Source organism: Apus apus, chromosome 15, assembly GCF_020740795.1.
Source record: "Apus apus isolate bApuApu2 chromosome 15, bApuApu2.pri.cur, whole genome shotgun sequence".
NCBI lineage: Eukaryota > Metazoa > Chordata > Aves > Apodiformes > Apodidae > Apus > Apus apus.
Window position 1 is genome coordinate 6,182,133 of NC_067296.1, and position 13,007 is coordinate 6,195,139.

General features: G+C 47.2%; 2 protein-coding genes across 5 annotated transcripts; one reads left to right on the top strand and one right to left on the bottom strand.

Annotated features, from left to right (window-relative positions):
* Positions 1-284: 284 nt before the first annotated feature.
* Positions 285-5,410, bottom strand: LOC127390955 (oxidative stress-responsive serine-rich protein 1-like). Of its 3 annotated transcripts, none has more exons than XM_051633145.1 (4): positions 5,326-5,410; positions 4,353-4,565; positions 2,576-2,686; positions 285-1,905 (listed from the first exon to the last, which is right to left on the bottom strand). In XM_051633145.1, the coding sequence occupies exons 1-4, from the start codon at positions 5,388-5,390 to the stop codon at positions 1,224-1,226; spliced, it is 1,071 nt and encodes a 356-aa protein (XP_051489105.1). In that variant the 5' UTR covers positions 5,391-5,410; the 3' UTR covers positions 285-1,223. The 3 variants fall into 3 exon arrangements, with proteins under 3 accessions (XP_051489105.1, XP_051489106.1, XP_051489107.1); XM_051633146.1 differs by having other exon boundaries at positions 4,353-4,560; positions 5,326-5,407; XM_051633147.1 differs by having other exon boundaries at positions 4,353-4,473; positions 5,326-5,368.
* On the top strand, positions 3,612-12,627 carry LOC127390956 (oxidative stress-responsive serine-rich protein 1-like). Of its 2 annotated transcripts, none has more exons than XM_051633148.1 (4): positions 3,612-3,661; positions 8,847-8,961; positions 10,767-10,880; positions 11,596-12,627. In XM_051633148.1, exons 1-4 carry the CDS (start codon positions 3,637-3,639, stop codon positions 12,275-12,277), a joined length of 936 nt encoding a protein of 311 aa, XP_051489108.1. In that variant the 5' UTR covers positions 3,612-3,636; the 3' UTR covers positions 12,278-12,627. The 2 variants fall into 2 exon arrangements, with proteins under 2 accessions (XP_051489108.1, XP_051489109.1); XM_051633149.1 differs by lacking the exon at positions 3,612-3,661 and adding an exon at positions 5,444-5,521.
* The last annotated feature ends 380 nt before the right edge of the window (positions 12,628-13,007 follow it).

A 13,007-nucleotide genomic window follows, 5' to 3' on the forward strand; every position in this document is an offset into this window, starting at 1 on the left:
GAATGGCCGAGACTTCTCCAGCACAGAATGCAAGGCCAGCTCTCTACATCTGTTGCAATCTATTTTTATACAATGCTTGTGACTCCTTGGCATACTGACCACTGATTTTTAAGTGTGTAAGTGAGAACTGCAGTATTTTACTGCAACACAGTTGTTTAGCATGTCCTGACACTGAAAACAGACCTTCACGTTTGTGGGGTTTGTTGGGTTTTTGGTGTTTTTTTTTCCTTAAAATAAGGTCAAGAGGGGAGATGGGTGTTAAGTCAAATTATTCAGGCTTGAAATTGTTTTGACAAATATTTATTAATGCAAGTCTCAGCAACAACATTTTTTATTTCCATACTTCCAACCAGAAGCAATGTTACAGCTCTACACCACAAAGCCTCTATGATACACACCTCCTGTTTTTAGCCCATTTCCACACTGCTTTGTGTATCAAACATCCCCAGAAACCATCTGTAGAGATGGCTCCAGCATCTCCACTTCTGAGACAGCACGGCCCAAAAAAAAGGTTAGCCTGCTTCACTCCCTCCTAAAATATTCCCTCTGTAAAGCACAAATAACAAAATATATTTTTTTGCTTCTAAGAGCTTCACTTATCTGCAGAAAAATAGAACTGCTTTAGAGTGAGCTAGTCAAGATTATGGAAGGGTTCAAGCCCACACCCTGCACATTCTGCACCTCCCAACAAATCTGTGAGGAGGAAGAGTTTGCCAGTTGATCCAACTAAAAAGGAGCCAGCTAGTGTTCAAGGAACAGAAATCCATCCTATCCAAAATACTGAATACTTCTCATTCTTCTCTCTAGAGCAAGATGAGGATAGAACTGCAGCTATGAAACATTTCTCTTAAGTGCAGGGACACATTAAGAATGAACCTTCCAAACACTGCAAAAATTCAGAACAAAACCTAAAAGGCTTTTTTTTTTTTTTGTCCAAGGAAATACTGAAAACAGCATACAGAGCTTGAGTATCCACAGAACAAACTGAGAAACAAAGGGAGTTCATTTGATCTACAGTGCTTTTGTTAAGGTATTCAGAGACTTTAGTGCATTCTTTAGAACTAAGCTCAAACTATACTCCATTTTTCATTTTATTAGAAAACTAAACTGTATGAGGCAAAGAACATTTGATCAAACACACAACAGTGAAAACATGGCACTGACAAGGCATTTAACCCAACCATTATCACAAACTCTGATTTGGGATTCTCTATTGCTTCCAGTCAGGTATACATCATTTCTGCCATGTGAGACATTTTCTTGGGAATATATAAGTAGTATTCCATGTATCCAGACAGATCTTCAATAGTCACGTCATCTACAAAGGCTCGAGCTTGCTCAGAACAAGATCTAGGAGAACCTGCTGGCACTGCCCCACAGGGGGATCTGTGAAGAGACTGGGCATGGGCTCCCAGGACTGCCTTCTCACATTCCGACAGGACGCTCCGCAAGCCGGAGAACGAGTACACTTCCATGGTTCTCCACTGTTTGCACTGGCATTTCCTGTCCGTACAAGGGCACTGCTTCCCATTGCTAAGCATGGATAAGGACTGGAAATCAGAGGTTTGGCTACAATGCAAGCTGGTTTCAAAGGATGAGGAGAGAGCAGGGAAATTCTCTCTTGACTTCTCCAAAGGCTCTTCGGCGGTGAAAGCTTCCGAAGGTTCAGTCCTGTCCTCACTGGCCTCCAGGTGAGAATCGTGCCCGTCCTTCGTACCATCTTCTGCTGCAACAAAAACGTCTGAACTGATACTGCCCTGGGCTGGGTCTGCCTGGGGGCTGTGTTTCAGCTGGCTGGTGGCTTTCACGTTGCAGTATGTAAACTTGGGAGGATGCAGGACAGGAGACTTGGAGCGTCTGCGCCGCGGGACTCTTGCTGACCCTCGGGAAGGCTTTCTCACACACCTGCAGGGTTGCAACAGGTGAGCAAGTAGGTAACTCCAGAACCTACACCATAGCTCAGCAGCTGTAAAAGGTAGCTAAAAATGCTTTAGAAGATTTTATTTGGTTGTTGTTTTTTTTTCTGCACAGAAAAACCGGGTGACTGGTCACTGACAATCTCTGACAGGAACAGCCAAGGAGGCTGAAGAACTTGGGGCTCCCCCAAAGGACAAACAGCCCTATTTTACAGGTACTTTCCCCCCAAATGGTCTGTGTTAATTAAACAATACTTTGTCATTCCAAATTGGTCTGTAGTGCAGAGCCTGGATGTTGGCTGGAGCTGTTGGCAGAATCACCTGGAATATCCAGGTACCTCAGTACAGAAATAAAATAACCCAGGACAGGGATAAGAGGGGGTTGCAAAGGTGTAAGACTTGAACAAAAGGAGGAAATAGGTGGAAAATAAAGTTTTAGGTACCCCCTCTAAGATAAGAGGCCATATTGCTTTTAAAGTCTTTGACAAAATGCCCTTAAAACCCACCACATCAAACAGATGACAGTAAAGTTTTGTAATAGAAAAGAGAGAAAAGAGAAGTTGAAGCAACTAATTCCAGCTTTCACTAGAAACAGAAAGTGAGTGCTGAGTGCCTTGGCACAGACAGGCGGGCATGGGGCAGTGACCAGTGTGTTTTACCCATGCCATGTGTCCTTGGAGCTGCCAGGCTGTGGCTTGGCCCCCTCTCCAGCTGCTCTCACTGATGTCCTCAGCAGGGTCCCATCACCCCCGGGCAGAGCTCCCGTGCATCTGGGGAAACAGGGAGACACCAGGTCAGAGCTGCATTGTCTGAGGAATCAGGGAGACACCTCCTCACAGCAGTGCCTGGACATGCTGCTTCAGAGCTCCAGGCTCAGCCTCTGCTTTAGAAACATCTAAGTTTGCAGCCTTGAGTTCCTCTGTAGTCAGTGGTTAGAGACAGAATATTACAGAGATTTATCAACCTGCTCTCAGTGTATTGACCTCAGTCAAGTGTCTAAAGAGGGGTGAGATGAGATGAAGGGAGGCCAAAATGCCCAGAGGCTGAGGTCATGCCCTCTTTGTACTAGAACACATGAAAGGAATGTAAGCTCAGGTTCCAGATGCTCCTGTCAGACAACAGTAGTTAAAGATAGGCTCCTTACTCATCTGAATTGCAGTCAGGAACCCACAGCAGCAGGCTGAGCAGTCAGGGGACAAGTGGACAAGGTACAATGGACAAGGACAGATTCCTAATTTACTCTCATTAAATTTCCCAGATAAACATGGAATGCAAAAAAACCCAAACATCTGGCCCTGGAGGTTCAGACAGCAAAAATAAATGCCTGAGCAGGCAGATCTGTACTTATGGTGGCTGTATGTGTGATTTCAAACACAGAATAATAAAAAATGAGGCTGAAATTCTAGCAGAAGAGCCCAAGCACTCTGCTCAAAGTTGATCTTAAGGGATTAGTCACAAGACTTGAGCTGTTCAAAACACAGGCCTGCAAAACAAGATCCTTTTATGCCTAAGAAGATATCATCAGGAATCAACCAGAACTGTACACAGTCTTGTCCCTGGTAACACATCAGAATTAGCAAGCTTAATAAGCACAGTTCCCTGTTACAGACCAGCTGTTTTTTTTTCCACATGTAACAGAAGACCTCCTGAAGCAGAGGAAACAAGTAACAAAGCAAAATACATTTCAATGTGCAGAGGAAGTCATGAGTTCACAGTATGGATGGCTGTGGAGATGAAGTCACAAGGTAACACTGGTTATCAGTACAAAGCTGTCTCTTGTGTCTCTGAATTCCCAAAAGATTTCAAGTGAACTTTCCCACAAAGTCTTAGGCTGCCTGATTTTATTAACTCCTCATTTCAGGGAAGATGCTTGTATTGCATATTCTCAGTACACCCCGTGTGTTCTGGAGCACATTTTTAGTGCAGGAATCCCTGCAGACTTTTACTCTACGCTGATCAGAAACGATCAGTGCTCATGTTCAGCCTGATGATTTCCAGGGAGACTGGGCTCTCCAGCACACCACCCAGGGATGGTGCTGGCCTGCAGATGCTTTCCAAGCCAATCTGCAGGGACCACAGGGAAGGCTGATCAGGTGGTTGATGGCACCAGTCTTTACATGAATGGACAAACACGTTCTGCTCCACAGCAGGCGACTTCAGTTAGGAGCAGTCCCATGCCCTGGGTGAGTCACCTCACGTTCTCATGTGTGATTTCAGTTGGATATTGTGTCAAGATCAGTCAGCAATAAACCCCTGCTTTGCCTATTAGACAGTTATAACTACTACACTTCACGTCAAGCGATGCAGTTGTCACCTCCCTGACAGTAATGACCCTTTCACCAAATTAAATTTGTTTTGAGGTTCAAAATAATAGAGAAATACAAATCTCTAGTAAGAAACTGACCAACGACACGGTCCTTTCTGTTGCTCCCTTACCCTGCTGCATCCACCCTCAGCTTTTTGAAAGCTGTTTGCAGACTCTCTTCCTCTTCATCTTTAGCCTCCACGTCCATGGGGGGGCTCTCAGCGTGATTCCAGCTGTGCCCCGCAGCACCAGCTGCCAGGCAGACGTCAGGGGCTCCGACCTCGCTCCCGGCCGGCGCGGGGAGCGCAGCAGAGGCTCGTTTCTCTGCCGCTGCCCTCCCTGCCCTGGGACAAGACCTGTCTGGAGCTTTTCACCCTGGCGGACCCCGCGCTGGTCCGCGGGCTCCGAAGCCCCCGGCAGCACAAGGTGTATCCCCCAGGGCAGGATCCCCCAGGGCAGGATCCCCCGGGGCCGCCGCCAGGGCATGGAGAAGAGGGCCCGTTCCCCCCGATCCCCCCTTTTCCCCCCCCGGTGCCCCCGTTCCCCCTGATTCCCCCCGGTTCCCCTGATCCTCCCCATATCCCCCGTTCTCCCCCGATCCCCCCTTTTCCCCCCGGTCCTCCCCGATCCCCCTCGGTGCCCCCGTTCCCCCCCCGGTTCCCTTGATCCCCCCCACACCCCCCGTTCTCCCCCCGTCCCCCCCGATCCCCCCTTTTCCCTCCGATCCCCCCGGTGCCCCCGATCCCCCCAGATCCTCCCGGTTCTCCCGATCCCCCTCGGTGTCCCCGATCCCCCCGGTTCCCCTGATCCCCCCCATACCCCCTGTTCTCCCCCGGTGCCCCCCTTTTCCCCCCGATCCCCCTCGGTGCCCCCGATCCCCCCGCCCCCCCTCTTCCCCCCGGTCCTCCCCGATCCCCCCCGGTCCCCCCTTTCCCCCCGGTGCCCCCTTTTCCCCCCGGTGCCCCCGATCCCCCCCGGTCCCCCCTTTCCCCCCGGTGCCCCCTTTTCCCCCCGGTGCCCCCGATCCCCCCCGGTGCCCCCTTTCCCCCCCGGTGCCCCCTTTTCCCCCCGGTGCCCCCTTTCCCCCCCGTGCCCCCCCCTCACCGCCGGGCTCTCAGGGGTGCGAGGGGGAGCGCAGCACAACAGGAAGTGACGCCCCCGCCGCGCATGCGCGCGCCCGCCGCGCCTCCCGCCCGGCGCGCGCGCGCCGCTGGCCCCGCCCCTTCCCGGCTGCCGTTAGTTCCGGTGGGAGCGGCGGGGAAGGGGGGGGGCGGCGGGACCGGGCTGCGCGGCGGGGCCGGTGAGTGCGGGGCGGCCTGGCCTGGCCTGGCCCCAGCGGGACCCGCCTCTGCCCTCCAGGGCTTCCCGAGCTGCTCCGGCGGGGGCGGGAGGGCTCCGGGGAGGCCCCGGTTGAGTCACCCCCGGGCGCCGGTTGGGCCTGTGGGGCCGGGTGTCCGTTGGGGCCTGCTCCCGGGGCCGGGGGGGGTGGGCGCTGCCTGGGGAGGGGGTCCCGGTGGGCGCTGCCCGGGGTGGGGGGGGTCCCGGTGGGCGCTGCGGGGCTCTTGGAAGCCCGTGGAGCGGCCAGACCCCGCTCGGGGTGTCCTCTCGGGCTTCCAAGAGCCTCAGGGGGAACGTCTTGGGGAGTTTATAATCCTTCTAGATGTCCGTTTTTAAACCCAAACCCGTGTCCCAGCGCCGCGGGGGGTGACGTGCTGGGCACCGAGCAGGGTCGGTGAGAAACGGCTGGAAACAAAATGGGAAAGGAGGGATGCGTTGGAGATTAGAGCACGAGTTTCAATGTGGTTTTTTTGACACAAGTGAAAACTTTGGCTGCTTTTCGTAGTAACTCGGTTTTTCTGGCTCTCAGGGCTGGTTGGTGTTTAAATGAAGTGTCTAAATTTAGTTATCGTGGAGTGAGGGGGGTTTTGTCTGCATCAATTCCGTGTCATTTTCAGGGTTTACTGTGACGAAGGGCAGTGCAAGAAAAAACTTAAGAGTGGTTGTATGTTTTCAGTGCAGTACAGTGATTTTAAAATATTTTGCTGTCCTTTTCTTGCTAAGATTATGTAACACAGGGGTTTGGTATTAAAAAAAGGGTTGTAGACTTATTTTTAAAGAATTTTTTGTTTGAGTCAAGGGAAAAAAAAAGCCTTCCTGAAGTAGGGGCCATATGTTTCACCAGAGCAGTAGTAGTTGACTAGGAGAGGAGCTAAAATAACTTGGATGAGCACCATGTTGTCAGTCTCTGTGTTAGTTTCCTCCTCTCATGTTTACTGGCTGTGTGACTCACTGGACAACGTGTGCCCTGAAGCTGTTGTGATACATTATCCTCCTGTGTGTGTGTCATAAAAGCTGCAATAGCAGGTGTCCAGATGGAATTGCAGCAGAGCAAGCAGGAGCAGCAGCAGGGGTGGGGAGAATGAGGTGGTGAGGGAGAAGAAATGTCCACTGTGTGCCTGCACAAGTGGCTGAGCTGCAGAGGTTCAGATCTCTCCTCTCTTCACTGAGACCTTTTCTGTGCTACGAAAAAGCTGGAGCTCAGGGGGTGACAGTTGTGCTAATGTGGGTGTTGTTGCTGTGTGGTGAGGCAGAGGCAGTGCTCCCTGGGAGTGTGTTCTTGTTATGGGGGCTGTTACGATTTGCTGGGTTTGGATAGTTACCTTTGTAATGCAAGAGCTTGGCTCTGTCTGCTTTGTACCCATCCTCTGGGTCTTTATATAGAATCTCATGGAATCATAGAATGGTTTGGGTTGGAAGGGACCATCTAGTTCCAACCCCCCTGCATGGGCAGGGACAATTCCCACTAGACCAGGTTGCTCAGAGTCCCATCCAACCTGCCCTTGAAAATACACAGCAATAAAAACCCTCCTGAGCTTTTTTCTTGGCTGAGCAGTCCCAGCCCTCTCAGCCTTTCCTCCTAGGAGAGATGCTCCAGCCCCTTCATCATCTTAGCAGAGTCTCCAGCATGTCAGTCTTTATAGCAGGGAGGCCAGTGCTGGACACAGCATTCCAGCTGTAGCCTCCACAGTGCTGAACAGAGAGAAGGATCAGCTCCATCAACCCACAGTCCAGGATACCATCAGTCCCTGTGGCACAGGGACACACTGGCTTATGCTTGTCATTGTGTCAACCAGGAACCCTTGGCCCTTTCTGCAAGGCTCTGCTGGCACGTGGGCTCGTGCCTCCCCAGGGACAGGGCTTTGCACTTCCCTTTGTTGTGGTTAAAGAGGTTTCTTCAGCCCTTTCTCCAGCCTGTTGAGGTCCCTCTGGATGGCAGCATGACCCTCTGTGCATCAGCCACTGCTTGCTGTTTGATGTCATCAGCAAACTTACTGAAAGTACACCCTGCCACATCAGCCAGTTCATTAATGAAATGTTATATCTGGGCCTGGACACAGTGTTGGACCCCAAGGTATACCACTAGTTACTGACCAAGGTCACTGACCTCCTTGGTCAGTAACTAGTGCCACTGGTCTGGCCCTCTGGGCTCAGCCTTTTTGCTGCTTTACAGTCCCCCTCACTGTTTGAAGCCTTCCCTATAAGGGTCTTGTGGCAGTCAGCATCAAAATCCTCACTGGCAGAAGATACCTGCTGCCCTCTCCATGTCTACCAAACCAGTCTCATGGTAGAATGTTGTCAGGTGTGACAACTTCATCATTAAAAATAAATGTTCTCATCACAACCCATACAGTGTGGCCAGAGGCTCTGTCAGAAATGGTGCCCACCCCAGATATCCCTGTTTTTTCAGAATGAGTCAGCTCAGAAGCATTAAACCAAGCCAGGTAAACTTCCATACTGGTGGTGTGAGGCAGGACTGGGACTTGCTGCTCAGCAAAATTAAACCTGAGCTGAGGAAACAAACCTTTATCAAGTATTTTGCTGGTGCAGAACTGGACAGTACTGAGGAACATAACATTTAGAAAGATTTGAGATTCCTTTGTAGCTAAAGTAAATTATAGCCAGGGTAGATTTTAAATAAATATATGAGCCAGTTTTTATCAATCCCTTTTTTATTTAAAATGAGGCTTATTGTTTACTGATTGTACTGGTGTTTGCATTTGTACTTGTGTAAGACCTTCTGATACAAAAAACCTGTTAGTAGCTGTTTGCAATCAACACATGTTCTGATAGGAGCATGTTATTCTTGCTGGGATCTAGATAGACACAGGATCAAAAAATGCTGTTTAGCTTATAACTTTATTTTGGTTTAGAAAAACTGTTGATTCAGTTTTTTTAAAAATTTGTATCAAGTCCAAAGTTAAAAACAGTGATTGTAGAAAGTCAACTGTTTCTTGGTCTTCACCCCTCCTGGAGTTACTCTGGTAACACTCTGAGACAAAGAGGAGAGTCTGTGTAAATCACAACAGGTGTGCCAGATGCTACTGACACCAAATTTTACTTTCAATTGCTAATTGACCCCTGTAGTCGTGCAAGATACTGATTGTTCCATTCTTGAGTATGGTAAAGGTTGTTCTGAATCACCTTTCAAAAATGCTCTGCTAGAATGAGCTCAGCATTGTGCACTCCATGTGCTGATATGAGTTCACTTTCATGTGTTACTGTGCTGCTGGGCCACTCATGTTTCTCACAAGGTTCTTACAGCCCTGTCTTTTTTCTGCTTGCAGCAGTACATGGTCACTGTCAGCTTCTGGCCATCCCAATAATGAAATCAGAAACTAAGGATGGAGAAGAGGAAAGCCTGCAGACAGCATTCAAAAAGCTAAGAGTTGACACAGCTGGGTAAGTAACACCACAGGGAGGAGTTAACATCTTACAGACAGACTTGGAGGGAACACCCTTGCTGTTAAATTTGAAGGCATGAGGTAATTCCAAAAGGTTGGGCACTGGAAGCCTTCGTTCTGCTTAAACCCACCAGCTGCAGCCTGCACCCCTCAAGAAATGGTGATTTGTTTGATTGCTCTTTACTCCCAGCAGGCTTGAAACAAACCTAATGAGTCAGCAGTTGACAGCCAGCATGTTTGAAAAGAATTTTGGCACCAATCTGGCTGCCAGAGGTGATGTCCAGAGCTCTAGAACTCTACTGTTGAAGTGAGTGTATTGTCCTGGCTCTGAAAGCCTGTCCTGAGCATTCACTCCCATCTTGTCCCAGGAGAGAAACGTTCTTTCCATGTCAGTAAAGTGTTAGATGCAGTGCATGATTCCCACACAAACTGTTTTCACTGCTCTCATTTACAAATATCCTGTTTATAACCAAAATCACTAAATGAGAAAGAACCCTTTTTGTGTTGTCTTGTGGGAGACACATGGGGCACTTACCCTCCCAGTCCCAGGTAGCAGAACACGAGCAGCATGTGTCTTCTCTTGGTCATGGTAATTTTTTATCTGACATGAAAAAAAAGCTTCTATTTAATGTGTTTGTTTTTTTTTTTTCTGCTGACAAACGTGCAGCATTACAGATTGCTGGTACAGCACTGTGTTCCAGTGACCTGTTGTCAGTGATGCAGTTATGGCAGTGACTGAAATGAAAGAGTAGGAAAGGCAGATCTAAATATCAAGGTGATAATTAGAATTACTGGAGGATCTAGACTGTGAGTAGATGGGCTTCTAAAGTGTTCTTTCATTTAAGTAATTAAACTCATTAGAAATGAATCCCCACACAAATACTTCTCATTTCTTTAGTATCTCTACTCCCACACCCTGGTCAGGCATAAGTAATTGCTTTGGGGTTTTTCCTGTTGGGCTTCAATTTTCTACTCTGAGTTCATTGTCCTTTAAATGGAAAATAGCAGGTGTTTGACAAATAGTTTGGACTCTTAAATATCAGCTAACCCTCTCCTAGATCAGTGTCTGGGGACATTTTCACTTTGCAGAGAATCTGCCCTGCTTACAAACCAATTTGATACAGGATTTGAGAAATAATTTCCTTGTGAATTCCAGTGTAATATGTGAAGTTGTAACTTGGAAAAAATTGTTCTTGGGATTATTACAGCTCCTTGAAAATAGGAGTTTGGGATGAATTTATAGCACCAGGAATATTAGTACATCTTCTAAGGTCTCTGGCTTGAATAGAAGTTGAAGGTCTGACACAACTCTGTTGCTCAAGTGATTGAACTTGCAATAGTATGATGAGTTTTAGTTTATGTTGTCCTAGACAGAGGCTTAAGTGTTCTTCAGTTAGAAAAAGGTCTATTTATGTCCAAAGAACGTTTATTTTTAGGGAAGAATGGCTTGTTTGTCTCTGGAAAAAGAGGCATGTTTCTTCAGTGATGGTGTTTTTCCCCTCCCCTCTCCCTGGAAACTGAAATTTACCCATTGTGTGTGCTTAGTCATTGACATGTGGAGTTGGGATTTGCAGTCGAGCTGCTAAATGGCATCATGTTTGGTGAAAGAGTCTGTTATACAAACTTTGGAGATAGGAATGTGTAAATCCTGTCTTTCTGATTTGAGTCTTTGTGGGCAAATCTTTTAAGACATAGTGTAAATTATTTGGAGCAGTCTTTTATGGGAAAGAAGATTCATAAGCTTTTTCATATTCACAATGCTAACCAGTCTAGGCTGTTAACTTTTCATTCCCTCTTTCACAGATCTACTGCTTCTCTCTCTGTGGGTGAAGGGACAAGTTCAAGAGCACTAATTAGAACAGTAGCAGATGAAACTAAACCTAAGAATGTGTGTTCTTCTAAGGAAACCTGGCATGGGTAAGAGAAGCTTGAGATTATCAAACTATATAAAACTATACTGCACAGAAAGGGAATTTTAAATAGACAGGTTTTGTAGTAACTACACCCCTACACAAGGGAACCAAGTTGTTGTTGTTATACTCTAGTATTATAATACTCTCCACCACCTTTTCCTCTTAACATGTGACTACTGCTCTTGTTTACAATTTTATGAAGTGAAAGGAAATGCTGTTCAGCTGTAGGTTTCCAAACATTATGGATGTGTCATAATAGAAATGTGAATTGGTGCTTTTGAATCAGTCAGTCATTAATGCATTTCTTTCAATAACTGTTTGACATTCTTGTCGCTGTGCCTTGAACTAGATTAAAATAAAGAATTGGTTTCTGGAGTGTTGATGTAGAACTTCATACTCATCTATTGAGGCAAAACCACCTCTTGACCATCATTCTTTAGTTTTGTGCTGTCTTGTTGGAGGTTATTTTGTCATGTCTCACGTGCTTTGCTCTTTTTCTAACCTTAAAAGCACTCATTTGAGGATTCATTTCTCAGCTGTTCCTTTTATATTTTATACTGTTGCTTGGCGAGAGCAAAGTCAAATTGCATGACAGTGAAATACCCTGAGGAAATACTCTGAGCCTAAAGCTCTTGCATGCAAAACAAATGCAGTGGAGATCTTCCCCAGTGTTATTTGTGATCCGAATCTTCACTCCCTTTCCTGTCTTGCCCTGATAGGTCTGTGAAGAAGCCTTTACGAGGAGTTGTGAGAACCCAGCGTCGAAGGCGTTCCAAGTCTCCAATTCTTCATCCTCCCAAGTTTATCCATTGCAGCACAAAATCACATTCCACCTGCAACCAGCTAGTACACAAGAGCCAGACTGATGCCCCGAGTGACAGCAGTGGGTTTGGGGTGGCAGTCCCAGCAGAAGGCTGTGCACACGAACAATGCAGTGTTGCTTCTGATGTTGACCCAAAGAGAGCTGATGTCGAGTCTTTGGGAGCTTCTGTTCCACAGTCAGTTACACAGAACTCTCCAGCTGCTGTTTCCCTAGTGTCCAAGGCAAGCCTACAGACCTCAGAGCTTGCTGACTTCCAGTCCATGTCCAAGCTGAACACCAACAAGCCATGTACATGTGCAGATAAAGCCTGTCAGTGTAAACGATGGCAAGATATGGAAGTGTACAAATTCTCTGGCTTGCAGAACACCCTCCCAGTGGCACCTGATAGAAGAACAGTTTCTGAGGATCACACCCAGTCTTTGCCATCAAGAACTCCTGCAAGTTCCCCACGTTCTTGCTCTGAGCAAGCCAGGGCCTTTGTGGATGATGTGACTATTGAAGATCTTTCGGGATACATGGAATATTACTTGTATATTCCGAAGAAAATGTCTCACATGGCAGAAATGATGTACACTTGACAGCAAAGAGCACTAAGACCAGAAGGGTGGGTGGTTTAAATCTGCCCTCTTAGCACACTCATGTGAGATGCAACCCACTCCCTGCTCACTGTGCTTGCAATAAAAACACTTCTTAGCATCTTAGCTAATGTTTGTTATTTAAGCTGGACAAACAGGCTAGCTCAAGCTTTACAGTTTAAGCTTGAAATAGATAATGAAGTAAACACTGTGAATGTGTTTAGAGGGTACCTGCCTTTACAGAAGTGACCCAACATTTGGGGAAATTCTACATTGTTTTCAAAGTCCTGTTTTGATTTGTTTAGAGGGAAATTTCTAGATTGCTTGGTAATTAGAGCTCTTACTGTGAGAAACTTGGTGTAACTCGGCTGCTTTGAAATTGCATTCACCTCAGGTTGTAACCCTTATGTTTTGGGCTCTTGTGCCTGTGATTCTATTTCATAAAGGAGTGTGACCATCTCCTGTCTCCCCCTTACTACTGTCACTACTCTGAGCAAAACCAGGAGACACAGTCACCTTGGGTAGGAGGCATTGTTATTTGTGTGTGCCTGAAGAGGCTTTATTTCTGATGGGCTGAACAGACATCCTCCTGCCCTGACTTTGTTTATATGGTCAGATGTTATTGGGTTAACACAACATTTGCATGTTGGGCTGCCTGGTGAGGAAAGAAACTTGGAGAATGAAAGAAAGATTGTTTGCAGAGGTTATCCTGATCTCTGTAGTGCTGGAAAAT

What these genes read in the sequence shown, in the direction of transcription:
- LOC127390956 (XM_051633148.1), top strand. Translation starts at nt 3,637, where the DNA reads ATGGCTGTGGAGATGAAGTCACAAG. An exon ending in TGTGGAGATGAAGTCACAAG is followed by an intron (nt 3,662 to 8,846) that starts GTAACACTGGTT and finishes TTCTGCTTGCAG; the next exon opens with CAGTACATGGTCACTGTCAG. An exon ending in TCTAAGGAAACCTGGCATGG is followed by an intron (nt 10,881 to 11,595) that starts GTAAGAGAAGCT and finishes TTGCCCTGATAG; the next exon opens with GTCTGTGAAGAAGCCTTTAC.
- LOC127390955 (XM_051633145.1), bottom strand. Translation starts at nt 5,390, where the DNA reads ATGCGCGGCGGGGGCGTCACTTCCTGTTGTGCTGCGCTCCCCCTCGCA. An exon ending in GCACCCCTGAGAGCCCGGCG is followed by an intron (nt 4,566 to 5,325) that starts GTGAGGGGGGGG and finishes GTCTTGTCCCAG; the next exon opens with GGCAGGGAGGGCAGCGGCAG. An exon ending in CTGAGGGTGGATGCAGCAGG is followed by an intron (nt 2,687 to 4,352) that starts GTAAGGGAGCAA and finishes CTGTTTCCCCAG; the next exon opens with ATGCACGGGAGCTCTGCCCG.